The sequence below is a fragment of the Eretmochelys imbricata genome, chromosome 26 (assembly GCF_965152235.1).
Source record: "Eretmochelys imbricata isolate rEreImb1 chromosome 26, rEreImb1.hap1, whole genome shotgun sequence".
In the NCBI taxonomy this organism is placed as follows: domain Eukaryota; kingdom Metazoa; phylum Chordata; order Testudines; family Cheloniidae; genus Eretmochelys; species Eretmochelys imbricata.
In genome coordinates this window covers 5,511,560-5,537,910 of record NC_135597.1, presented here as the reverse complement: position 1 = coordinate 5,537,910, position 26,351 = coordinate 5,511,560, and the positions used below count along the sequence as shown (strand labels likewise).

Below are 26,351 nucleotides of genomic sequence, written 5' to 3'. Positions count from 1 at the left end.
GAGACGGGGCGGCGCGGGGGGCGGGGCAGGCGCAACGGTGGGAGCTGGGGATCAGGAGGTGGGGATCAGGGGGAGGGGTCGCTGGATATGGGGGAGCTTGGGGAAGGGGTCAGGAGGGCATGGAGGAGCTGGGGGAGGGGTCGCTGGGTATGGGGGAGCTGGGGGCTATGGGGGAGCTTGGGGAAGGGGTCAGGAGGGCATGGAGGATCTGGGGGCAGGGGGGTATGGGGGAGCTGGGGGCTATGGGGAAGCTGGGGGAGGGGTCGCGGGGTATGGGGGAGCTGGGGGTGGGGATCAGGAGGGTATGGGGGATCTGGGGGAGGAGTGGCAGGGTATGGGGGAGCAGGGGGCTATGGGGGAGCTTGGGGAAGGGGAAAGGAGGGCATGGAGGATCTGGGGGAGGGGTCGCGGGGTATGGGGGAGCTGGGGGAAGGGGTCAGGAGGGTATGGGGGAGCTGGGGGTGGGGTTGTGGGGTATGGGGGAGCAGGGGGCTATGGGGGAGCTGGGGGTGGGATCAGGAGGGTATGGGGGATCTGGGGGAGGGGTCGCAGGGTATGGGGGAGCAGGGGGCTATGGGGGAGCTTGGGGAAGGGGTCAGGAGGGCATGGAGGATCTGGGGGCAGGGGGGTATGGGGGATCTGGGGGAGGGGTCGCAGGGTATGGGGGAGCAGGGGGCTATGGGGGAGCTTGGGGAAGGGGAAAGGAGGGCATGGAGGATCTGGGGGCAGGGGCAGCTGGGGGCTATGGGGGAGCTGGGGGAGGGGTCGCGGGATATGGGGGAGCTGGGGGAAGGGGTCAGGAGGGTATGGGGGAGCTGGGGGTGGGGTTGTGGGGTATGGGGGAGCAGGGGGCTATGGGGGAGCTTGGGGAAGGGATCAGGAGGGCATGGAGGATCTGGGGGTGGGGCCAGGGGGGTATGGGGGAGCTGGGGGTGGGGATCAGGAAGGTATGGGGGAGCAGGGGACTATGGGGGAGCTGGGGGAGGGGTCGCAGGGTATGGGGGAGCAGGGGGCTATGGGGGAGGGGTCCTGGGGTCTGGGGGAGCTGGGGGTCTGGCAAGTATAGGCGAACTGGGTGAGGGAGTCACAGGACAGGAGGGTATGGGGGAGCTGGGGGATGGAGTCAGGAGGACACAGGGTGACCCCCGCCACCCTTATTTTAAGATGTATTGAAAACGCATTAAAACTGATAAATACCATTTTAAATATTCAGGTTTCAGAGTAACAGCCGTGTTAGTCTGTATCTGCAAAAAGAACAGGAGTACTTGCAGCAGCTTAGAGACTAACAAATTTTATTAGAGCATAAGCGTTGGTAATAATAAATAACAAATAAATTTGTTAGTCTCTAAGGAGCCACAAGTCCTCCTGTTTTTTAAACATTCAGTGGCTGCTTGTGCCAATTGCATTGTATGCTGGAGGGCAGCAGAACTGTGCCCTTGAGGGAAAAATCCACTGCTATGCTATGGGAAGTGGTGTTCCCCTAAAACGTCCTTTAAAGTAAAGCGCTCTCTCGTTTTCCATGTGGTTTCCCCTTATTTCCATCCAGCAGTGGATGTCTTATTTTTAAACTTAAAGAGATGGTGGGGTGGGGCAGGAGAACTGGGGATCCAGCCCTTTCATGCACCAGCTTTTTTCACCTCACCTGGGTTTTAATCTCACCCTGGATCAGAACCAAAATGTCTGTTGAACCTCAGCCATGTTCCTAATCAATATTTCCCTATCACAAAATCACTGCACAAACCAGACTAAAGGAAACCCCCTCCAGGTATCGTCCATTTTACAAGATAAAAGGTGGGGTTTGAAACATTTATTTGACATGATAATTTGTTAAAAACAACCCAAAACCCCAGCAAAAAACAAACAAAAAAGACACCCCACCTCCCCAATCTAACCCTCACATCTTTCTGAATTAACAAGTTACACAAAATGTCAATTTAACATTTCCTCTCCCCCAGTCCCCCCAGTTTCCATTTGGTAAAAGCATGTTTTTAAAAAACTCAAGAACATCAGAAAAAATATTTCTACAATTACAAAACAAAATCCAATGCAAACAGTTGCTTTTAAACAAATAACAGTTCTCCTGCAGGGTTTGCAGCCCAAACATTGGAAATCAACAAATGGAAATCAACAAAGTCTGTTTTGCTTTAGATTACAGTCAGGTTCTTATAACCTGATCCTGTAAATTACTGATTTTGCATGAGCAAGCCCTTGTGAAACCCACTGGGCACTGTGTGGTATGAGTTCTTCTTTGTGCTCCACTGAGGATGGGAATCTCTTATAGCCCAGCAGGAGTGACTCCGGCTTTTAGCTCTGGAGGTGTCTGTTTCCATCCCAGGTGTGTTGGGGTGGCTGTCACACTGGGCCAACTGCAGCCTTGTTGACTTCAATATGGCTCTGGGCAGACCCAGGGGAAGGCAACTTTGATTGCGGATCAGAACCAGACAATGAAAGTGACGTGAAATTGATTTCCGTTGTCCAAGTCTTAGCCAAAGAACATAAATAATGATATGTTCTCTATATTTTGAAAAATTCTTTTCATCACCTAAGGTGTTATTTGTAACACAAGGCACTCCTTTATTCACAACAGATTACCTTGAAGCTGACTGAGTCCCTATAAAGATAAATACAATCAATGCTCCTGTGTTTCCACTATTCTCAATGCAGTTACTCTCATGCCACTTGCTGTAATGAAAGTTGTGTCCATGCCTCAGTCTTAAATATTCACTCGGCATCTGAGATTTCAGGCTTGGGAGAGTTACTAACCAGACTTTGCCCTTGCTCTGTTGCTGACTGCAGCAGATCTCGGACTGCTTTATGAAGGTGGGTCAGTGTCATTAGGTCTGTTTGACAGAGGGAGAAGCTGAGGGACACAGAGGAGAAGAGACTTTCCCAATGTTGTGGAGTGGCAGAGCCGAGGACAAAACCCAGCCGTCTTGACTCCCTGCCCTGTGCTCGATCCACTAAACCACAGTTGGCACTTACTGTTGTTCCACAGGGTATTAGCTCAATGGACACTGATGTTTCAAAAAGAAGTGAATTGCCTGTCTCTAAATGGCTATATGATTGTCTCTCCTCTTAGTAAAACCTGTGATCACCACAGACCACTTTAAAAGCAGCTGCCACACTTCTCAGTCCCCACTGATGTTCCCTTTCAGTCCCAACATGCGGGCTTCCAAGAACAGCTGGCCAGAGGAGGCACTTCAGGGTAGCATGCATACCTCCTGGCAGCCTCCTCCTCCCCTCTAGACTCCTGGGTGTATGGCCAGTGTACCCAGTTAGAAGCACTCTTCTTCTGATTTCAGACATGCCCAGCTGCACAATGCATGTAATGTTATCGAAGAGCTGCATCATTCCATCCCTGCACCGTAAAATGTCTGTGTCTATCTGGAAACCAAAAGTAGGGCTGTTATCTCTATGGAGAAAGGTGTTTGCTAGAAAGAGGAGTGGAGGAGATCCATGAAAGACTTCAAAGGACTCAAGAAACCTGGCTAGGTAGCCCAGAGTATTCTGTTTGCATCTCCACTTTCTTTAGGGTCTAACAGCATGGGTGGACTCCAGCGTTGAAGGTGTTGTTCACGTTTGCTCTCATCCTTTCATCCCATGTGTCAGGAGCCATTCAAGAGAACTGTCTTCTGAAGCATCAGCCTATGCAATTTGAAGCTGCAGGAAGGTTCTGTAAATGCAGACAAAGAAGCCATCTTGGCTCCACTCTGTCACATCAACTGCAAGGAGGAGAGTGCTGGTGACTAATGAGGTCGCAAGCCACTGCGGAATTGCTCCCTGGAAAATGGTACCAGATGGATATACTGCTGTGAAGAGTCCCGACCCAGTAACGCTGGGGCGAGCCCACCCTCACCCAGCCCGGTCTCCTTTTCCCCATTTCAGTGCCACTGCAGACAACCTATAAAAATCCAGTCAGTTTAAAAAATAAAAAAAAGTTACTGTAACACTGATAACTACAGTAAAAAAAAAAGGAGAGATTCAGAGTTTATTCTGCATGATCCACATGCAGCATGCATGTATAGACGCATGGTCTGATATGTATATGTACAGTGCAATGTCTCCTGCCTTTGGGAACGCTCAGCGGGTAGAAGGGGCCAATTACATGGCAGACTTCATCTCCCATTCCTGAAAGAGACGGATGGAGAAAGGACAATTATTCCCATTTCCTGAGGGGGGCGGGGAGAGCGTGCTAGGTGAGCCAGGCCTTTCCCCCACCCCCAGCACGACTCTCCCTAGCAGAGGGGATGCTCCTCAGTACCTTTCTCTTCTGCAGAACCTTCCCCTTTTCAATGATGACCACGGAAGGCGCTCGCCTCAGGGCACTCTTGGTGGAGGTGGTGCGTTTCAGCAGAGGTGTTAGGAAGGAACCCTGCACACAAGGGTGGAGAGAAGAGGGGTGGGTGTGGGAGCCCCCTTTTGCCCTTCTTTCCAACCTGTCCGGGGGGTTAGCTGTGAACAGGGACTCTAGGGCAGTGATTCTCAACCTGTGGCCCAATCAGCACAGAGCTACGGCCCATGTGACATCCTCAGGGCCATATAGGTAGTATTGGATGCGGCCCACAATGGTAAATAGGTTGAGAACCACTGCTCTGGGGCCATTCCAGCTCAGTCTGTGGTCAGACCTCTCCCCCTGTCTAGGGAGCCCCACACATGCCATAGCAGCTCCCCTCCATATGGAATCACTTCCCCACTTTGTCTAAAGGCAAGAAAGAAGGACCTAAGGTAGACCTGACTTTCTCAAGAAACAGGAGAGAAGCAGCAGAATGAGGAGAGGGAAAGAGGGAGAAGAGATGATGCTGGGAAAGGGATGGGAGAAGAGAAAGGCAGGAAGCCCTAGGAGAGCCCCTGATCGTTTCTAGCCCCCAACTGTTCTGTCTCATGGCTGCCCAGTGTCTGACTCTCACCCATCCTGCTCCATCCTCCCTTACCTCGGAGCCTGCTGAGCTGGTGGCGGTGGCTATGTGGCCCTTCAGAGACTTGCCGATGGCTAGCAGGTTCATCTCCGAGCCGGCCTTCAGCCTGGTTTTCATCCGGCATGCTCTTTCCAGCTGCCCTACCTTCTCCTCCAGCTTGGGGAAGGCCCTCTTACCTGCAAGAAGGCGGATCGTGGAGCCATGTGAACCCACACGGGAAGCTGAAGGCCCAGTCCCGCCACCCTGACTCACTCTGGGTTACAGCTATGCCCCGAGAGTCGCAGGACACCCATGGCTCAACATTCCCAGCCCTCTCCTGCACTGGGTAAGTCTTGCCAACCCCTGGCACAGGGGCAGGGGGTCAGCAACCTGCCTGAGGCTGTGCAGCGATCATACCAATTAAGAAATCCAAGCTGTCTGGGGCACCCTTCCTCTCAGGCTGCGTCAGCGTCCGCTGGGACTGGAAAAAATCCCGGCTCCTCAGCTCTGGGGCCACCTCTACCCACTGCTCGTTCAGAGACTTGCCCGGGCCGGTTGGAGGAGCAGCTGGAAGAGCATGGGAGAGAAAGGGGTCAATGGCTGTGTGACCGTGAGCACTCAGAAAGGGATTCCCCGCCCGGGCATGCTGAACCAGCCTACAGCCAGAGCCGACTAGTGCTGGGTCGGTGCCTCTTATCGCGATGGGGCCGCGCTCAGCTGCTGTCGGACATAGAGTCTGCCCCCTGGTACAGCCAGGTCCCTGCCGTCACTCACCTGTCTCCTCCGGAGCTCTGCTCCGGGGGTTGCTGAAGGCACTGTCGGGAAGGGGACATGGGAGTCTCTGCATCTGGTCTTGGGCAGCTCTGTCCAAGGTCCGCTGCTGCAAAGAGAAGCCAGTGAGGAGCCTGTGGACGAACTGGCCAGATGCGCCAGCCCAGATCCCCATGGGGGCAGCTCAGCCCATGGAGTTTCGCCAAGCTCCGCCCGTCAAGGGGCTGGCCCGCTTGCTAGAAATGCCTACAGATGCCGGACTACGTGGAGGTTACCAGCTGGTGCAGTATATCCGCGTTGGAGTAGACTGGGCTGGAGTGCATCGCCGGCGGGAGCTGCCCAAAGGGGTCGTCCATGTAGGTGTTGGGGGTCGGGAATCTCCGCAGCAGCAGGCCCCTGCAGGCAGAGCAGAGAGGAAGCCCTGTGACTCTGGGCACCCATCAGTGGTGGCGATTTTCCATGCTTAGCACCTGGGGCCCGTGAGCGCTTCGAACCAGACGCAGCAGGTCTGATGAGTGCTGCCTGGCTGCCCTATGCGTCTGAGCAGTAACACCAGGGGTCCAGACACAACACGGGTTGTCCCCAACATGGCTAGCACATGCTTCAGTCATGCACTAGTTCTGTAACTGGGTCCCCATGGCAGTGCCAGATGCAGTAGCCGCCAGGATCCTGTGCCCTGGGGCTCTGTCCCAGGAAAGGCACCCATGGGCAGCCAGGTCCCCTGCCTTAGCAGAGGGGGAAGGAGAATGGAAAGAAGGCTGAGGGAGGGACAAAGCTGGGACAACCTAAAGATAGGGAATAGGGGGAGCTGCTCTGAAGAGGCACTGTGTCTCGGGGGTGCTGTGGGACGGAGGGGCCAGGTCCTCCTTACCCCACAGGCGTGGAGCTGGGGGCATCTCCAAGGACTGAGGTTTCATACACAGAGGCTGGTTCCGCTCCCTTCTCCACCTGCAGGATCTTCAGCCAGACGTCCCTCTCTTCATCCGAGTGGGTCTGCACCAGAGAAGGGGACAGGGCTCAGTCATCGGCTCTGGGCCAGAACCATTAGGGAGGGCCAGGGAGATGCCCTCCTCTGGGGAATGGCATTGGCTCGGCAGCCAGAAGGGCAGGAAAGGGACCAGGCAGAGCAGAGGGTGGGGGAAACAGGCTGGTTCCTTGCTGCATCTCTCCATGCACAGCACTATCGGCGCGGAGTGCGGCTCCTACGTCTGTGTGACCACAGCACCATCTGGAGCTCCAGGAAGGGAGGGCAGATCCTGTTCCTACCATCCGCGGGACGCTGCCAGTGAGGGCTGCCCCCCTACCACCAGACTAATGGTCTCTCTGCTACAGCTTGGCTGCAGGCCACGCCAGCACCATATGGGTTAGCACAGATGCACCACGCACCTGCAGGACGGCGACCTCTCTGCCTTGCTGGCTGATGTGGATGCGATGGCGTCGGCCGGCGTCAGCCCCCGGGGTCACATTGCTGCCCGCCAGCGGCACAGCGTACTCAGGGCTCTCAGTGCAGCTGGGGTCTCTGAACATCCGCAGGGCGCCCTGCTCCACCCTGCACCACAGCTTCTGCCACTGGCTTTGCAACAGCACGTCCAGGAAACCTGCAGAGTGCCCCCAAGGCCTCTCATTATGAGACGCGCCCCCGCTGCCGGCTCCGCCACTGGGGAGAGGGCTCGGCACCCACCCACCCAGCACAAACTGCAGCTGATGCCTCCGGGCACTGTGGGAAAGGAGTTCAGGGAAGTCTGGGGTGAGAGCACAGGCTCTGCGTGCAGTTACCCCACTGCTCCGCCAATGCACCCAGCACCCCGGCTCTTCCACGCCTGGGTCATCTCCCCACCACCACTGCTCCGCCAATGCACCCAGCACCCCGGCTGTTCCAGCCCTGGGTCCCACAGACAGGATGGCTGGAGTAACTGATGCTGCACAGAGTGGTCAGGCTGGGCAATACTCACCCCCTTTCCTTGGCTCTCCAGCTGGGATGCAGCCGGCTGCAGCGGGGCTGACCGGGGAGTTCTCCTCATCTGAATCAGAGCCAAACTGGGAACCTCTCACCTAAGAGAGACAAGGGTGCTGCAGACAATGATCACTGAGGCGAGGGGAGTGGATAAGCAGAGGGAATTTCAGGCTGAACGTCAGAGATTTCCCCATGGGCAGACCCAGGAGATGGGGGGCAGCTCCCCAGGGAGGAGAAAGCCCCATCACATGGGACCATTCAAAAGGCACAACAGCCCACAAGGAACAACCCTGTGCTGTCCGGTCTCACAAGGGCATCTCCCTCCCTCGAATTTCATGGGTAAGGCTGTGCCCTCGGGCACGCCCCCCAAGCTGCGGGCACGTCCCAGGGCAGAGTCCCTCCTCAGGGTTCACAACATTTCTGTGGGTAGCAGCAAGCCGGGCCTGTTGTAGAAGGAGCTGCTCAGGACAGTATGGGATATCAGGGATTAGGAGTCAGGGCTCCTTGTTCTAGTCTCGCCTCCCAGTTATTGCACTGGAGACTGTCAGGATTCCTGGGTTCTATTCCCTTCTCTGCCACTGACTCACCGTGTGACCTTGGTTAAGTACTCCCCTGTGCCTCAGTTTCCCTGCCGGAACACAGGGACAACGATGCTAACTTGGGTAGGGAGAGGGGTGTGAGAGCACCCAAGATCCCAGGTAGCAGGGGTTAGAGATGGCTAAGGAACCTACTCACCTGCCGTGAGTTCCCACCCTGCTCTGAGCTGGGCAGTGCCGGGGAGCTGTGGGCAGAAGGCCTGCTGAGAGGAGAGCTGCTCACTTCCTCAATCACCTACAAGAAAGCGACAGCGTTACAGGCACGGACGGGGCAGCTGGGGGTCCCGGTCCCCCAGGCACAGTGGGAGCCCAGCCCCCTCGAGAGCAGAGTCATTTCCAAGGCAGGGCATGCGCTGCTGGGAGGGTCAGAGCCCCCATGGCCCTTGCAAACCGCTCTCTCATGCAAACTCCTTGTCAAACCCTGTGTGGGGACGTACTGCAGCTTGGCAAGAAGGGGAACTGACTCGCCCCACAGCTCTGAGAGGTTTGCGGAAACAATTGTCAGCACCCAGCTTGGCCTGCAGGGGGAGCCAGGCCATAACTTATCTGCCAAGCCGCAGCTGACAGGACAGTGCCCCGCAGAGGGGGGCGGGCAGCCCGGGGCCCTGACGGGACGGTGCCCGTCCCCGCCCGCAGAGGGGGACGGGCAGCCCGGGGCCCTGACGGGACGGTGCCCGTCCCCGCCCGCAGAGGGGGGCGGGCAGCCCGGGGCCCTGACGGGACGGTGCCCGTCCCCGCCCGCAGAGGGGGGCGGGCAGCCCGGGGCCCTGACGGGACGGTGCCCGTCCCCGCCCGCAGAGGGGGGCGGGCAGCCCGGGGCCCTGACGGGACGGTGCCCGTCCCCGCCCGCAGATGGGGGCGGGCAGCCCGGGGGCATGAGGGGACGGTGCCCGTCCCCGCCCGCAGAGGGGGGCGGGCAGCCCGGGGCCCTGACGGGACGGTGCCCGTCCCCGCCCGCAGAGGGGGGCGGGCAGCCCGGGGCCCTGACGGGACGGTGCCCGTCCCCGCCCGCAGAGGGGGGCGGGCAGCCCGGGGCCCTGACGGGACGGTGCCCGTCCCCGCCCGCAGAGGGGGGCGGGCAGCCCGGGGCCCTGACGGGACGGTGCCCGTCCCCGCCCGCAGAGGGGGGCGGGCAGCCCGGGGCCCTGACCGGATGGTGCCCGTCCCCGCCCGCAGAGGGGGGTGGGCAGCCTGGGGGCCTGATGGGACGGTGCCCGTCCCCGCCCGCAGAGGGGGGTGGGCAGCGCGGGGCCCTGACGGGATGGTGCCCATCCCTGCCCGCAGAGGGGGGTGGGCAGCGCGGGGCCCTGACGGGATGGTGCCCGTCCCCGCCCGCAGAGGGGGGTGGGCAGCCCGGGGCCCTGACGGGATGGTGCCCGTCCCCGCCCGCAGAGGGGGGTGGGCAGCGCAGACTCACCCAACACGTAGTCTCAGCCATACAGGAGCTGTTCCCCCGCCCCACAGTCCCCTCAGGGGCTCCCAGGCGGTGGCAGAGGCCACTCTTCGCCCTCCCCACTCCCATGGCCCCCCTCCATGCACATCTCTGCCAGGGTGTAACACCTCCAAACCTTCCTCCAGTCCTCAGCCTGCTGGCGGCTCTGGAAGCCCATCACCAGCGTCTCTGCCGCCGCCCCCGTGATCTTCAGCACGTGCTGCATCTTCTTGCTGCGCTTGGCCTTGTAGGCAACGCGGCAGCCGTGCAGGTCCAGCTCCAGCACTGGCTGCAGGTCCTTGGCACACTTGTAGCACTGTGGCAGCACAGGGCAAAGGGCATGGCTCAGCCAGGGGGCTGGGGGGAGCGCAAGGGTCCGAGACTGGGGAGAGCGGGGCTTGGAACTGGAACTCGCCACCCTGACCCTCCCCGTTGTGGGGCTGGAGTTTGGGATATAGGAGAGGGGGTCTTCAGGGTTAGGGATGGGGGGTCAGGGTCTGCACGGTTGTGGGTTTAGGGCCCAGGCTTGGCAGGATGGGGGTTAGGGGTTCGGGATGTGGGAGGAGGGGGGTTTAGGGTCTGCAGGTCTGTGGGTTTAGGGGTTCAGGGTTGGGGGGATGGGGGTTCAGGATTGGGGTTTGGGGGGTCAGCGTGCTGGGTCTGCAGGTTAGGGGGCTGGCAGGTTCAGGGCACCGAATGCACTTCAGTTCACCTACCCTTTTACCCTGCAGCTCTTCCCTGGTCCCACCTCCATGTCCCTGCACTCTTCACCCCTCGGGCGCCTGTTGCCAAGCCCCCTCACCCCCCACACTATCCTGCACACACCCCAGCCCACGCGGTCTCCACAGTAGGGGCCAGGCCGTGCCCGGGAAAGCCATCTCCACCTGCGAGTGCTCCCGCCCCTCTCCGCCCCACCCAACGCTCACCAGCAGGGCATGTTCCCGGACGATGAAGAGCTGCTTGGCCCACTGCCCGAGCCAGCGTTTCCTCCAGAGGAAGCCACAGAGCTGGGCCTCGGGGCGAGCGGGAGTCTCGGCAGTGCCAGCGGCGGGCGGCCACTGGATGTAGTGCGCGCGGTCCTTCACGCAGTCCTCGTCCTCGCCGTATGACTCGTAGTGGCTGCTGTCCGTGTCCCCGCCGCCCGCTGCCCAGAGTGGAAGGGTGGCGCTGAGCAAGCGCCTGGCAAGAGTGGAGCTGCCTGTCGGCAAGGGGCTGCCCCACCAGTGCCAGGAGCTTCAGGGCTTGAACTGGGACGCGCGCCATGCCGCAGGCGCCGGGAGCCAGGCAGGGAGCCGAGCGGGGCTGGGAGAACCTCACAGTCAATGCCCACGTGGCCTTAGATGGAAGAGGTGGCACTGCGTGCCACAAGCATGGAGGGTGCCTCAAAAGGGAAGCGGCCAGAGGCATGCAAAGTGCGGCAGGGGTGCCCCGTGCAAGAGAGGTGCAGCAGGCATGGCACAGTTGTTGGAAGGGGGGGCCACCTGAAGGCCCCAGGTGCATACAGTGCAGCTGATGGGCCTTGTGCGACAAGTGTGCCATGTGCGACAGGCATGGCGCAGACATGTGAGGGGCAGCTGGGGTACACACGCTGCAGCGGATATGTCCTGCCAGCTGCTCCCACCTCCCGCGGGTTTCGGAGAGGAAGGGGCTGGTTACCTGGGCTCATATGTCCCTCGGGGCTGATGGGCTCTGCCTCCTCGTAGGAGTCCTCAGCTGGCAGGCTAGGGAGGTGGGGCAGGACGCCCAATGGGTTTGTCTAGAAACAGCAGGGAGAACTCAGCCTGACAGAGCCAAGGGAGGCAGTATCAGGGCACGGGGTGTCAGTGGGACTCTGCCTGCCAGCCCCCTGGGGGTTCAGGAGAGGTTTCAAGAGCTGTGCCCTCCCTTTGCATACTGAAGGGCGGGCTCAAGATACCCCCTTCCCTGGGCAGTTGCTCAGTCTCCACCTTGGGAGCTCCCTCTCTCCCTGTTCCAGGCTGATGTGGGCTTGGAGCAAGCACGGATTCCCCCCCCAGCATTCAATCACCCTGCTCCATGCCAGCACGTCTGCCGACTCGGAGCCCTGCATCTGGACAGGACTGAGATGAAAGAGCCTTTGATGCCCGTGGCTCGGATTTCTGCTTCCTTCACAACTTAACTGCCCCTAAAGTGGCCTCTATGGTTAATCAGCCTCCGCTGCCTTCATGCTGTTTAGCTACCAAATTAACTGCTTCTGAAATCTGTCAGCGGCATCTCGCGCTCTGGCACGGGACACCGCTCTTGTTCCTGCCAATCGCATCCTGGGGGGTGGTCCTCTCCCCCCTGCCACGGCTCCTGTTACCTCATCTGGAGCCCACATTTGCCTGCTTCCTTCCACATCCAAAAGAGCAGCAGAACTCCGTTGGAGCTGCATGTCCGCTCAGAGCACGGGGAAATGCCGGCTTGTCAACCAATTCCCTGACCACGCAAGCAAGTCAACGTCCTGCCGCTTGCAACGGAGGGCGCAGCACTGTATGGGAATGCACCAGGTCTCTGCTGCATGCAACGCACCCTTGGCCGCACGCAGCAGCCAGCTTCCCCTGCTGCATCAAATGAAATGTGCCTCTCTTCACGAAATACAGTGCATCCCGTGCAGCATGTGATGAAAGACGCCCCTGCTGCACGCCGTGCAACGTACCATTCTCCACAAGAATTACACTTTGGCTCTGTGGCATGCAATGCAACACCTGCTGTTGGATGTAATGCAACGCATTCTCTTGCGCATGCAACAGACAGTGCTGCACTTCATGGAGTATGTGTCCCTCCCCTGCAGTACAACGCACTCGCTTCTGCTACTTCTTACCATGTGTCTCTTGCTCTAGGCCGTACAACAGACCCAATACTGCAGGCATCGCAAAACATCCCCGTATGCAAGAAAATGTGCCCATGAGGTCCTGCCACGGCCAGTGCTGCGTGTGGCTGTGCCTTAGGCACTGGACACCTGAGCGGGTGGGAGTGGAGCCCTCTGCACATCTCTCTCTAGAAACTCCCAGTTTGTGCTGCAGACGCCCCTGTTCCTTTCCGGTTCCCCAGTGATCTCATGGCCAAACCATCCGCTCTTGTTTGCAAAGGGGCCTGACAGCCCAGCAGCCGGGAAGCCCAGCTCCCCGCTGCCACAGGCTGGGAGCCAAAGCAGGCCCTTCCCTAGGCCTCAGGTCGGGGCTGTGGGGTACGGAGGCCTCACTATGGCCCCTGTATCCTGAGCTGCACAAGGGATGGCAAGGGGCCCAAGGGGCAGCTGGGAGGAAAGGGGCCAAAGAGAAAAAAAAGACAGACCCCTGCCCCATCTCCTTCATGCAGGGACCTTCCCCTACCCTCTGACACAGCCCCCTGAACCCTTTCCAACCCCAGCCCCCGACCCGTGGCCCTGATGCTGCCTCTAATCACCCTCCCTCAGCCCATTTCCCCCACACTCAGCCAGTCGCCCCAATCCCCAGCCACTGCCCCACATTCAGCCCCTAGAGACTCTGGGCTGGATTCTGAGCTCGGCTACACCATCAGCCTGGAATCCAAGAGCAGCAGGAGCAGAATCCAGCTGCTCTCATCTGTATCAAGAGGGTGCAATCACAAACCATGCCCCTGCTTGCAGCCAGCAGTCATAGGGGCAAACGGGGTGGGGGGGGTCACATGTGCCTCCCCACAGCCCCTGTTTCTGCCCGTTTGGATTCCCCACCAGACACGCACGCATCCCAGACCCTGCTGGACATGCAGAGCTGGCAGGCTGCATGGGAACATTCCTCCCCACGCTCCCTGCTCCCTCTTTCTGCACTGAGCAGGCAGCAGGGCCATAGCCCAGGGACATGTAGTGTTGCCTGGAAACTGTGTCAGGTCTCCCTCTCCCACGCCCTGTCACAGCAACGGCCAGGGGCTGGGATGCTCCCGTGCCTGGGGCTGGCCTAGGAGCGGGCACAGCAAGGCATCCACAGTGTGACAGGCTCTGCCGCTGCCCCATGAAGTTAGCAAAGCGCTCACCCACCGACTCCCACTCTGGGCCTCAGGGGTAACAGAGATCTCTGTCTCCCTCTCGTTGCTTCCTGACCTGGAGTGATCCAGACTTACCCCGCCTGGAGAGCACTGGCCATTGGCAGCGGGTGAGTCACACTCTCCCCTTCCCATCGGGTCTGGAGACGAGGTTGCTGCCGAGAAAGGTAACGATTAAAATCATTTCAACCAGCCACTGGCGCCAGCTGCAGCCGGGAGCCCCCGCTCGGATGCCGCGGGATGCTGAGTGTGCTGCAGCTGCTCTGCTCAGCCCTGCTCCAAACCTTCCAGGCCCAAGAGTAGGCCGAAGATCCTCGAGAGAGTGCCAGACCCAGTGTCTGGAGCTAGAGAAGCCTGATCCAGCTCTGTGGGAGCCGATGCAAGCTGGATCCGGCCCCAAAGCTCTTGAGATCGTTCAGTCTGCATCACTAATAGAGCCCGGTTTGCAAACGTGGACCCCTAAGCTGGGCACCCAAATCCCGCAGCCTGGCAGCTGAGTGGGCCTGGCCACTAGCTGAGTACCCACAACGGCAGCTTGGGCCCACGCTCAATGCAGTTGCTGTCGTGGAGCACAGAGCTCCAGGCTCTCTATAGCAATGGGTAGCACTGAGACTCCCCTCAGAGGGGGCAGACATCCCCGCAGGCTGGCTTCAGCACTTTGCAGCTGGCTGAGCCACCGGGCCACAGTGTTAGCACCTTCTAAGCCAAAGCGGAGAGTCCCGGTCACCATCCCATAGGCTGATGTTTCAAACATGCCCAGTGCCTCTGGGTGCCCAGCTTTGGGTGCCTGCATGTGTCTCAAACGAGGGCAACTGAAATCACTGGCCACTTTTGCATATTTGGCAGAAAATTTGAACCTGTTACTGGCCTCGAGCCACACGGCCTGATTCTGATCTCACGCATAAGGTGCTCATGCCTGCACTGCAGTCCCTCTGGCTCCACAGCTGTGTCACTGAGAGCAGGGGCTGGCCTGACATATATAATTAGGAAACCCCCCACTTCATGCGACTCCTCTCGCATCCCCCCGATGGTACCGACTCCACTGCTCACCTTGGCGCGGGCTCAGGTCAGCTGGCGTTTGGAAGGCGCTGCTCCCAGAGGAGGGCGAGATGCAGCGCATGATCATGTACTCTGCATCCTCTGCTGTGGGGAAAGAGGCAGATCAGGATCACAGGAGGTGATGGGACTAACACCACAAACAAGTGGGGGATAAAAGCTCTGAGATCAGGCTGCTGCTCTGGATGGGGTCAGATGACTGGGCAGGCAGGTGCTGGGGGATCCCAGACAATCCCGAATGAACCTCAAATTCTAGGGACTTGAATGGGGATTGGTCTGGAGACTGAGTCCAGCAATGGCTTGTTCACGATGCATCATTCTCCTTTGCCGAAAGCAGCTCCAGTCCGGGAGCTGGAGCGAACAGTTTGCGGACACCCCAACAGCGGCTCATGTAAACCTGCTGGGCAAACCCACAGGAATAACAGGGATGCTGGAAGAAGGTCGGGGTCAGGCATAGATAAGAAAAAGGGCTAAATTGAACCAGCTCTGGGCAGGCCCAAGGGAACAATCTCATTGGTAAGCAAAGTTACAGAGAGTGACAAACTGGATAAGCAAAGATCCAGAGAGCTGGACTATGCTGAGCACCAAAGAAGTCATTTGACTGGCTGGCCCAGTTTCCAGGGAGCATGCAGAGCCTGTGGGAATGGACAGGGCTGCAAGAACAAATCGGATCTGCTACAGAAAGGTTCCCTCTTGTGGAGTTATTAGGATACAGCCGCCCCCATGGGTTATTAGCACAACATCACCTGTCTCTGGATACCTATGCCCCAGCAGCAGGATACATACATGGAGGGCTCTGGAACCTGGAAAGTAGCTCAGCGATGGATTTCTTCTTGGCCTGAGCAATGTAGCTGAGGTTCTCCCGGTCCAGGATCAGCAGGAAGGACTCTAGGTCCAAAAGGAGCTTGTCTAGATCTGCAGGCAACACAGAAGGAACAGGGCAGTTACTAGGGGAACACCATTCCATCTCATCGCCCCCACTGGGGGATCCCAATAGAGCAGCCCCCTGGGAATGTCTTAGAGCCACCCAGCCGAGCGCATGGAGCACTGGGTGTCCAGGGCAGGTCAACACACGGTGGGCGAGGCCCAGGGCTGGAGTTTCCAAGATTGGGGCAAGCATCTTTCAACCTCAGCAAGGAGCAGAAAAAAATATCCCTTTGCCGTCCCCTGCTCTCTCTATCCTGGCTGGCCCAGAACTGGCTCCTTGCGCCCACGGGCCATCTGGGGACGAACAGACTCATTGCTCCCATCTCCTGCACCTGACCCCAGCTTGCAGCACAATCCTGCCATTCAGAGGAGGACACAAGAGGTACCCAGAGCTGCTAGGGAAGGGGGGAGGGTGACCGAAGGGGGCGACAAGGAGAGAATAAGCAGCAGTGGGAGACTGAAGGCCCTTTATGTCCGCACTAAAAGAGCAGGCTTGTTTGGGGGACTGGGCTTCCAGGTTCTTTGAGAGGAGAGATGAATATGGGGTTTGACTGGCAGAAGGGTGAGTTTAACTCGGTGTTTCCTGCCAGAGAGCGATTGAATCATAGGCTCCCCAGTGCCTTGGGGAGGGTGGTGGCAGCGCGCGGGATGGAACCGGAGCGCCCCCTTGGGGAAGGCTGGCCGGGGCATGTCAAAGATGCAGAGGCGGCTGGAAAGTTCTCCAGTGACATCTCTCCTTTCATTCCACTTCCCAGTCCTCCCTCGCCGGGCTAGCGATGCTGGGGAATGTCTCGGCATTGTCTCCTGGGCTGCTGCCTGAATGAGGCCTCTTTACCCCTCCCTCGCCCGTGACCCCTTCTGTCAGACAGCGGGGCAATTGTGCCCTGCCACCAACAAGCGCTCAGAAGCCTCCGTTCCTTCACTGACATCCTACGCACCGAAAGGGAGGGAGGGGAGAAGGGGAAAGAGGGGGCGTTAATGTTGCACCAAACAGCACAGCTGATGAAGGCTGGTGTGTTCCCAGTGCAATGCAGAGCATTTGCCCGCCGCCCCCTCGCATGGCTTGGAAAGAGGAATAAAAGCCCCCAATCAGCCCAGAACAAAGGCAAAGCCCAGGGAGAGCCTGCCTGTCCTGCGCCACGGCTAAGTGCTGTGGGGCCAGCCAGCAGCATCCTGGGTTACAGGCCTGCATTCACTTCCCATCCCCGGCTCCCTCCCCGTCAGCCTCTGGGGATAATGAATATTGGCATTTCCAAGGCACCTGGCACCACAAGAGGGATTCTGAATGGATCATTGCCCCCCATGCTATGAGGGGGAACTGAGGCACAAAGCATGGTAGTGACTTGCTCATTGCCGGACAGCAAGTAAGTGACAGAGCTGGGAATGGAGCCTATGCTCCCTGTCCTAGCCACTTGACAACACTCCCCACACTGAGCACAGAATGAACCCAGGAGTCCTGCCTCCCAGGCCCATGACCTCCAGACTATCTTTCCTCCCCAGAGACCCTCCTTCCTCCCTCTACAGGCTTAGCCCAAGACGTTCACATTTGGTGGCCTACAGATTGACACCGAAAGAAGCAGCCTGGTTTGCAGAGGGACTGAGCACTTGCAGCTGACACTGATGCGCGCAGAATTTGGGAGCACTCAGCACTCCTGAAAAATCTAGAACTTCGGGGGTTCCAATCACACAGAACCTAGATGCAAACCACCCCTTGCGTTGGGTTTGCTAATCCCTGCCTGGCTTTGCCCTGTGTCCAGAAGCAATCCCGTGTTCCAGACAGCCTGGCACTGGGATGGCAAACCCAGAAAGGAGCTGTGGGTTTGACCCAAAGCCTTGGAATCTGTCCCTTGCCCGGTGATGGCTCAGTGGATTCCTACACCTCGGCAAAGCCATGTTCGAATCCCGGCTCGGGTCACAAGCACAGCGAGTTGGGCGAGCCTGGTCCCCAGCAGGGGTTCGGCACTCTTACCACAGCCATTTAAGAGATGCAAAGCATTACCTGAGCCATAAATGGTAGGATAGTGGAAGGGGCCCTCCAGATTATAGCCCCAAACAGCTGTGTCTGCTCTATGTCCCAGTAGCAAATTCTTGCACTCAAGGAACATATGGTGGAGGAGGGGCTTCTTCCCCCTTCCCCAGTCAGTTTACAACCCCACCATCCCGATCAGCATTCCCAGGAATGACACAGAGCAGAGGGCACAGCATGGGGAGACACGCAGGAGACACCCAGGTCACAGCTTGCCCACCGCCTGAACTCTGCTGCAGAGGCCTGACATCGCCAGCAGATCCCCAGAGCTGGCCCTTTCCCACCGTGCTGCCCCTGCTCCACTTCTCGCCCAGCCAAATTTCCTCCCAGGGTGGAGACCTGGGTGGTGCTGCCAGCTTTCCCCATGTTCCCTTCCTACCCCCAGCAGCTCCCCCGTGCCCACAGAGAGGGGGCAACACAGACTCCCTCCGTTCTGCTTCCCCATTGCCAGGCTGCTCCTCACCCGTCCTGCCAGGCTGCTCTTCCCCCCTCTCCGCCATGCATCTGGAAATGTTTTGCGTCTCCCTTCTCGGCTCCACTCCCCGCTCCCAGCTGTGATAAAATGTTGCAGGCCCCGCTGATGAAACCCACTGATTCTTGGCCCGGGGCCCGGGCGGCCTTTTCCTCGTCCCCCCAGCACCGATGTTCCCTCATTGGTTCCCCCGAACGCAAAGCTGCAATTTGCTGCCTGGAACAGTTGCAATGTTAGGAATGCTCCGGCAAGCCCATTCTGCCCAGCCATGGCAAGCCTGCCCTAAAGGACCCACCCCAGGTCCCCTCAACCTCCCACCCTGACCCTACCCAAAGAGGGCATCCTCCACACACACCCCGGGAACCTCCCTGCCCCCCCAGGGGGGTGGGACAGGGCTGAGATCAAGCCCATTTTGACTCGATTCCTTGGAACCCCCCTCACGGAGGTGACTAGCCACAAGAAAGCCCATGGGCTCTGCTCCCCATGGCGGTGACAGTGCCCTCTGCTCTCTCGACACCTCCCCACCGTAGGGAACTGCCGCATCGTGGGGCCTGTGGGGAGGGCAGTGCAGGCAGAGCTGTTCTAACCCCAGCTCGGTGTCTCCAGGCCCACCGGGAGCGGGGGCAGGGTTTAAGATGGCTCCCCATGGCATTTCCCTGATGAGTCTCTGAACACATCACGGTCAACAGCTCCCCCAGATTTTCCACCCCCTGACTGGCATTCCCACAACCATGAGTGGGGCCCCACCCTGGGGGGGGGAGGGGGCAACGAGACCCTGCCAGGACCCTGGGGGGTAAGGCAGAGGGGCCCCACAAGGTTCCTGGTATGTAAGTATGCAGGGGCAGCTCCGTCTGTCTTCCCCAGGTCCTTACGCAGATAGAAAAGGAGTACTTGTGGCACCTTAGAGACTAACCAATTTATTTGAGCATGAGCTTTCGTGAGCTACAGCTCACTTCATCAGCTCACGAAAGCTCATGCTCAAATAAATTGGTTAGTCTCTAAGGTGCCACAAGTACTCCTTTTCTTTTTGCGAATACAGACTAACACGGCTGTTACTCTGAAACCTTACGCAGATAGTCATTTATCTGATTAATGAGGAAACATATGTCCCAGGCAAACAGCACAGGACCCCCAGAACACAAAACAACATTCCCCCAGGGCACCCCTCCCCGGTACATTGCACCCCCAGGTACACAGCGCCCCCAGACACACCATGCCCCCCCGGGCACACAGCCCAATGTACCTCTTTCTGCACACACAAGTTCCCAAACGCACACACCTGTTCTCTCAGTGCATCTCCCAAAACACACAACCCAGCCCTCCTCCCAGCACACACACACCCAGCTCAAACACAGCTCACTCCTACCCCTCAGCACCTCCACCACACCCCCTCTGCAAAGCACACAGCCCAGCCTTCCCCCAGCAGCACCGAACTGCCAGCCCAACGGGCCTGCATCCCCCTCTCCCGATCAGAGTGCGGCTGGCAGGGGCTGTGAGGGAAGGCCTGGAACCCAGGTGGACGCTCAGGGCGCTCACCCGCCCTGGGGCACGTGCTCAGTCCCTCTGTTTGCCCCTTGCTCCTCTACACGTTTGAACACGGACAGGCTCCTCATGGGTCTATGGGCTCGGTCCTGGGAGATCACGCATGGGAGCCAGTCACAAGGGTTAGTGAGAGGAGAGATTGCATCACATTCCTCCTTTGCCCTGGCTTGGCACAGTGCGGGGAAGGTTCTCATCGGCTGCAAGTCTATCCAATGTAAGCGGCCCGCCCCGCTGCCTGGGACAAGGCTACGGATGAAGCACCATCCTTACCCTCCAGCTGGGGAGGGTCAGGTCGGCGGCTTCTCAAGTCATATTGACAGACCCATGTTGTTTCCCGATGACACTCCCGTTCCACCTCCGTTCTAGCACGCCAGCACCTTTCCATCCACGGACACGTCACTCTCTCCTCCGTCCTCCTCACCTACTTGGCTAGGGAATAACTCACCTCTCTTAGACCCCAGTCTGGCCACCCACCCTGGCGGGACACTGCCAACACACACTCAGCGCCTCCTTTCACCACAGTGGACGGACTCTACCGGGGCACACAGTTCATCCCAGCAGGAAACAGGGAAGGACTGTTCCCCATGGGACGTTCTTTGGCCAGTCCAAATGGGGCTCCCACCACTTCCTTTGGGGGCTACTCTACAGCCTTGCAGCGTGCCCCTGCACTGCAGCTGGAAGTGTGGTTCCCAGCTTGGGTAGACATGCAGGGCAGTAGCCGTGAGCTAGTGCACTACAAACAGCCGTGTGGCCATGGCAGCCCGGGCAGTGGGATCGGCTAGACGCCTTAATACCTACCTACAATCTCCCATGGGACTGGACTTTGGTGGCCAGCTCTTGCCACTGCAGCTACACGGCTTCTTCTAGTGCGTGGGCTCAATCAACGCTGGCACACGCCCGGGTACGCAAGCTGGAAAAGGACACCTCCGGCTACAGTGTGGAGGTACCCAGAGATCTTGCTCTTAGGCAATGTCTCCTGCTCTTTCCTTTGCCCTTTTCCAGTTTCAGCGGCTTTAACATTCTCCAGCAGCAGATCGGGTTGCAGTGTTGGGTGGGGAGCTGCCACTGCCCCCAAACATTTCCATGGGGGCAGCTAAACAAACATGAATGTGCCCAGCCCTGCCCTGATGCACTCACACATCAGCTAGCAGCTGGAGCTATATTGGTTAGGATGTAATGCATAATCCAGCCAGTGGGAACTCCGAACCCGGTGGTTTGACACAGGGGCCATGATCAGTGAACACAGAGTGCACCATCAGACCCATGGCAAGTCGTGTGGTCAATAAGTGGCACGAGGAAATGTCCTGGCTTCTTCACAGGATGGTCAAGCAGAGGAGAGGGTTGGGAAAGGCCGTGTGTTGCAAGAATGTTGGAAAGACTGATACGGAGCTGCCAAGCGTGCAGAAGCAAGACAGCCCCTGCTCCCCTCTCACCTCCCCAGTCCTGGCTCATAAAACAGAAGGGTTTACTGTGCTTTTTTCCCACCCCCACCCTGTAGTTCTGAAGGCTGCAGACCTGCTGTCCTACGTTCCCCTGGGGCAAGAAAAGCCGAGGTCATATTTCATCATGGGATTCCAGTTTCAGATTTGGCCATGCCAGTCAAGAACACAGAACTGTGTATCTGTCCCTCCCCCATTGCCCCTTCCCACCACCCGCTCCTTAAACCACAGATTAGACCACAAATCCGTTTGAGCTAGAATCCTTCCTCGCTGCTGAACCAGCCCCTCCATCTAGCTTGATAGTCTCACCTCCCTGCCCGGCCCATCTAGCTCAGTATCCCCACCTCTCTGCTACTTCTGATCAGACCAGTGGGTCCAGCCTGGTCCCCACAGCTCTCTGCTGTGCCGGGTCAGACCAATAGGCCCACCAAGCCCTGGTCTCTGCAGATCAGTCCAGTGGGCCCATCTAGTCCCATGACCCACCTCTTGCAGAGGCCAATAGCTGATGTTTCAGAAGAAAGTGAAATCCTCCCCGCACCCCGCGCCATACGGACCAGTCATGCGGTGTGACTCCTCAGGAAGGCCTGGCTGCATCCAGGAGAGAGAGCAAATGTTGATCTGCCTTGTAAACGGCTGGGGATACAGCAGAGTGGTTTTAGGGGGAGCAAGCACCTGGCTGAGGGGAACCTGGTTCTCAGCACTGCAAGGAATCCTGTGCTGGCAGAGGTGGGGATTCCAGCTCCCTGCCTGTCCTTTGCACAAACTCACTGGCAGGGTGGGAGGAGAACGACCAGTGAGCGGCTCAGAGACTGGGAGAAAAGGAAGAGGAGAGCGAAGCAGCGGTGACATGTCAAGGGAGGGTGGGTGGGCGGATGTGGGAAATGGAACAGAGGAAGAGAGAGAGGTGGGCAGTCAGCCAGCGCAGGGTCTGCTGGGCTCCCCCATGGGGCGCTGAGTGATGCATGATTCCCCGTATCCGGCCCACTCTCTATGCAGCTTGGGCTCACTTCTCTTTGTATATCATCCTCCCATTTGGCGTCACCCCCTTGCATTCCCAGAGCCCCAGGGTCCTACCTGGGCCCCATCTGCAGCTTAAAGGAGCGAAACACTCTGACACTGCTCAGCAATCCTGCAGCCTGGGTCAGTCTGGGGTTCAACAGGAGCTTGGCCACATCCATCCCGTTCCCAGCTGCTGCTCCCATGCCTTCCTCCCAGCCTGCCTGACCCCTGGATCCTCCCCAGACATGCTGAAGAGCCCATGCTTCGGCCCCTGCACTATCAGTGGTCAATGCATGCACTTGCCACAGGGGATGCTGCAGAGCAGGGCAGGGCCCTGGGACAGAGAGCGAGCTGCTCAGAGGAGAGGGAGGGACTTGGGACATGGGCGCAAGGGCAGGCAGGGAGCATGTGCAAACTGTCATTGCCTGGAGGAGAGAAAACATCTGGGAGGGAGATGGGTTTAGCAAAGCAGGAGGAGATCCAAACATCTGGACTTCCCTAGAAACAGGGCAAGGGGGTGGTAGGGAGGAAGGGGATAATGACTAATTCCCTGCACCTTGTCCAGGGGCAGCAGGGCACTGGGAAGGGGCGGGGGATTCTGGAAATCAAGGAGGCAGAACTCAGACGAGGGAGACATCCCAGTGCATAGCACAAGCAGAGCCAGCATGCTCCTCCAGCGCAGATCCAGGGAGCCCCCGGGAAGGGAAGGGAATCCAGCCCAGATCTGCCAGGCCAGGCAGGGGGCCCTGTGCACTCCCTGGTGCTCCCCTCTAGTCTCCCCACCTCCTCTCTCCCCCTCTCCTCACTTCCCTCTTTCCTCCCCCAACCCCCAGCAGAGTCTGAATTCCTCTGTGATGACATCCCCTTTGCCGAGCTTTCCACTCCCAGCACCGCTCCTCCTCCCCCACACCCCAGCCCTGGGGCCACATCTCCCCTCAACTCTCGCCTCGGGACTGCTAGTGCCTTGTCCCCCACAACCCCAGCTCCCCAGAACCCCACACCTCGCCCGCTGGCACCCACAGCACCGAGCAAGAGGCCCAGCTCTGACAGGACCTGCCCTGCCTTGAACTCTCTCCCCCCCAGCTCCCCCGATGTCAAAGATGGTCTGTCACAAGCTCATTCAGGGGCTCACCCGCCGCCTGGCACCCAGCAAGCAACGCACTGCAGGAACATATGACGGGGGACTGGGGGAGGAAGCCACCCAAGGTGTAAGGGATGAGTCAGAGCATTTAGCGCCCACAGGCCTGTGGGAAGCAGACCTCCTGCTCTGTAATGTCAGCAACGGGAGAGCCCTGTGCACGCGCGCAGTGCATTTCACAGGGGTTTAGCATGACGGACTTGTTTGTGTGTGCACGAGAGCGTGTGTACGCCATGCTTTGTGGCACAGGTGTGCGTGCCCCCATGTGTATGGAACTCACCCGCTTTGTCACACGTGCTTGTGTGCGCGCAGGTGGCTGCCTACATGACGGGGTTGGCACGCGTAGGCACGTGGCTGTGTCTGCATGCCTCCAAGCGTGTGTGCCTGCAGACGTGTGCTCACGCCTGCGTGTCAGCATGCCTGCTCTGCTGTGCGCGTCGTTCCCTGGCGCTGCAGGCCTGGCTGCTGCAATCCAAGGGGTCTCCGACTCGCCCCTGACAACGCGCCATCCACAAACATCCCGGGCCAAGTAAATGCTACAGAGATTGAAAACAGGTGCCTCGGTTTCCATGGCGAGAAAGAGCCGTTGAAGGTAAACGCATCTGCCCCCATTCCCGTCTCCTCCCACAATAGCTGCCGCCTGCAGCAACGTGCCCTGTCCAGGTCCCCATGCCCCAATCCCATGTCTAGCAGGCCCCTTACTGGGACCGCAGGAGTGGCCGCCCCCACCCAAAGAACAGGAACTGCTGTGGAGCTGGGGAAGTCTAGACGGTGCAGGGAAAGGCACATGGAAAATCCAGCTCCTCCACCAGCCCATTCCTGACACCTCGTTCCCCTGCTGCTGTCAGCGACGGCTGGGCCGCTGTCCAGTCAGACGCTCCAGGTGATGTGCGCTGAGCACCCCAGGGAAAGGGGTCAGGCCATAGACCCCGGTGTGCTGCCTGTGGCTTCCATCACTCAGCTCCAGAGTCCCCAGGGGACCAGCCCCACGCTCCTCCTTTTTAAAGTAGTGCAAAAGCCAGAGTCACCGGATTCAGCCAGGTGTTGGCTGAGGGACACAGTCTTCCTGCAATGTTAGCAGGAGAAGGAACGAAGCCCACTCATTTATGCAAAGGCTTTACTGTCATCTTGTCCTTATCCCCCCACCACACACACACACTGATCGGTTCCTCTGTGTGTCACCATCTCAGACTGGGAATTCCCCAGAGCAGACACTGGTTTTATATTGCATGTTTGTGGAGCACCCAGCACACTGGGGCCTGATCCTTGACTGAGACCTCTATTATTATTTACCTGACAGTACCACCCAGAGGCCTCAAGTGAAATCAAGGCCCCACCCTGCTAAGCACATAGTAAGAGACAGCCCCTGCTCTAAAGAGCTCACAATCTACGAGGGACAATGGGTGGGAGGGGAAACAGAGGCACAGAGAGAGGAAGTGACTTGCCCAAGATCATCCAGCAGATTACTGGCAGAGTCAGAGATAGAATCCAGGAGTCCTGGCTCCCAGTCTGATGCCCCATCTGCTCGACCGCACGGCCAAATAATAACAGCCTGAGTTTCAGAGGGAGACAAAACTTGGCTAAGCCGGGATGGGTTGGGGCTGGCTTTCAGGTGAGCCCCAAGGGGCTGGCTTTAACAAGTGTAAAATCAGCATGCTAAACACTTGCTAAAAGTGTGCACTATTGCAAGGAAACACACAAACACCCTGCATGCAACACATCTCAGCATCCCAGCTCTGTATGCAGGGCTCTCTCTAAGCCAGATCCCACCATGGGCACATGGGTATATCAGAGCCTCTTGGGACCGAGCCAGCACAGTCAAGGCAACCTTTGGAGAGCCCAGAGATGTCGGGATGCAGCGATCCCTCATTTGCAGTGCATTCCCAGCAATAGCAGGGTGGTGGAGAAAAGGTGAAGGAAGACTGGGATGTATCTGAGATGCCAGTGTTTTAAAGCCATTCAGCGGCTAGTGCTTGATCTCGATACCTTTTCCGCAGGTCACCTTTAGGGACTGGGAAAGCTGCCAGAAATTCAGATGCAAGGCTCAGAGCTGGGTGCACAAAGCAGACAGAACCACCCGCAGCAGGGGCCTCTGTCAGTCCTTTAAAGGGAGATCAGCCAGGATCGGGATGTGACTCCCACCCCCCAACCCCGGATAAAGTCTCCTCCTGCACTATCACCCCCTATGCAGGAGAGGCAAGGGAGGGGGAAATGACCACTTCTGCAGGGATCTCATCTCACCCCCAGCATCCCACTCTGCCACCCAGCGCTGCTGTGGGGAGCTCGGCACCTGCATGTGAGACCCTGAGGCCCTCTGTATCCCCCCCATTCCCAGGGAAATCGTTTCCCTCCAATCCCAGGTTCTCCTAATTTGATCTCTGCTTCCTGAGCCATCTCAGCGGCTCAGGGCCTGGACTCCAGATTTCTGAGCGGTGCTGGCCAACTGCGAGATGACTCATACCACGAAGGGATAAGGGTGGACGACGGCAGAGAAGACATGGCAGTTCCTGGAATCCCCTCTCGGTGTTCCCCAGCAGCAGAGAGAAGGGCTCTTCCGGGCACGGGTCACAGCCCTCACCCGTGGAGAGCCCCGGCTTCCCAACCAAATACCCCAGAGCAGAGACCCGCCCAGGAAGGCTTCCCGCTGAGCCCCCGCTGCAAGGCATCGGCGGCACGTTCGCACTGCTCCATGGCTGTCAACGCCTGGCTCCTTCGGGCAACGCGCACCCCGGCGCATGGGGCAGGGACCCGCCGCCCGCCCTCTAACCACCCCGGCAGCGGGCACGTGCCAGCCGTGGGGCTGGAGCAAGCTCGAGGGGTGCTGACAGCCACTGAACCAAACCCTGGATAGGAGGGGAACCACTTCAAGCCCGGGGGGGGGGTGTGGCAGCCCCCACCCCCAGCACCCCTCGCTCCGGCACCGATGGGCGCCCAGCGAGCACAGGCCGCGGTGCGGAGTTCAAATCGCACCCACTGGCACCCTGCACGCCGCCCCCCTCCACCGTCAGCCCCGGGCCCCCAGCCCCCGGGGGGCTGGCCAGGGGAGCGGTACCTTTCTGCTTCTCCATGGCGCTGGCTGCAGGGGGGGGGGCCGCTGGGGCAGGC

At 58.8% G+C, this 26,351-nt stretch overlaps 1 protein-coding gene across 1 annotated transcript; it reads right to left on the bottom strand.

Moving 5' to 3' along the window:
• Positions 1-1,773: 1,773 nt before the first annotated feature.
• On the bottom strand, positions 1,774-26,351 carry LOC144257652 (actin filament-associated protein 1-like 2). Its single transcript, XM_077805698.1, has 17 exons — positions 26,299-26,351; positions 15,490-15,618; positions 14,698-14,790; positions 13,726-13,802; positions 11,305-11,404; positions 10,575-10,792; positions 9,785-9,964; positions 8,356-8,451; positions 7,619-7,718; positions 7,053-7,264; positions 6,538-6,659; positions 5,942-6,062; positions 5,670-5,775; positions 5,313-5,462; positions 4,932-5,092; positions 4,262-4,372; positions 1,774-4,128 (listed from the first exon to the last, which is right to left on the bottom strand). Exons 1-17 carry the CDS (start codon positions 26,312-26,314, stop codon positions 4,102-4,104), a joined length of 2,019 nt encoding a protein of 672 aa, XP_077661824.1. The 5' UTR covers positions 26,315-26,351; the 3' UTR covers positions 1,774-4,101.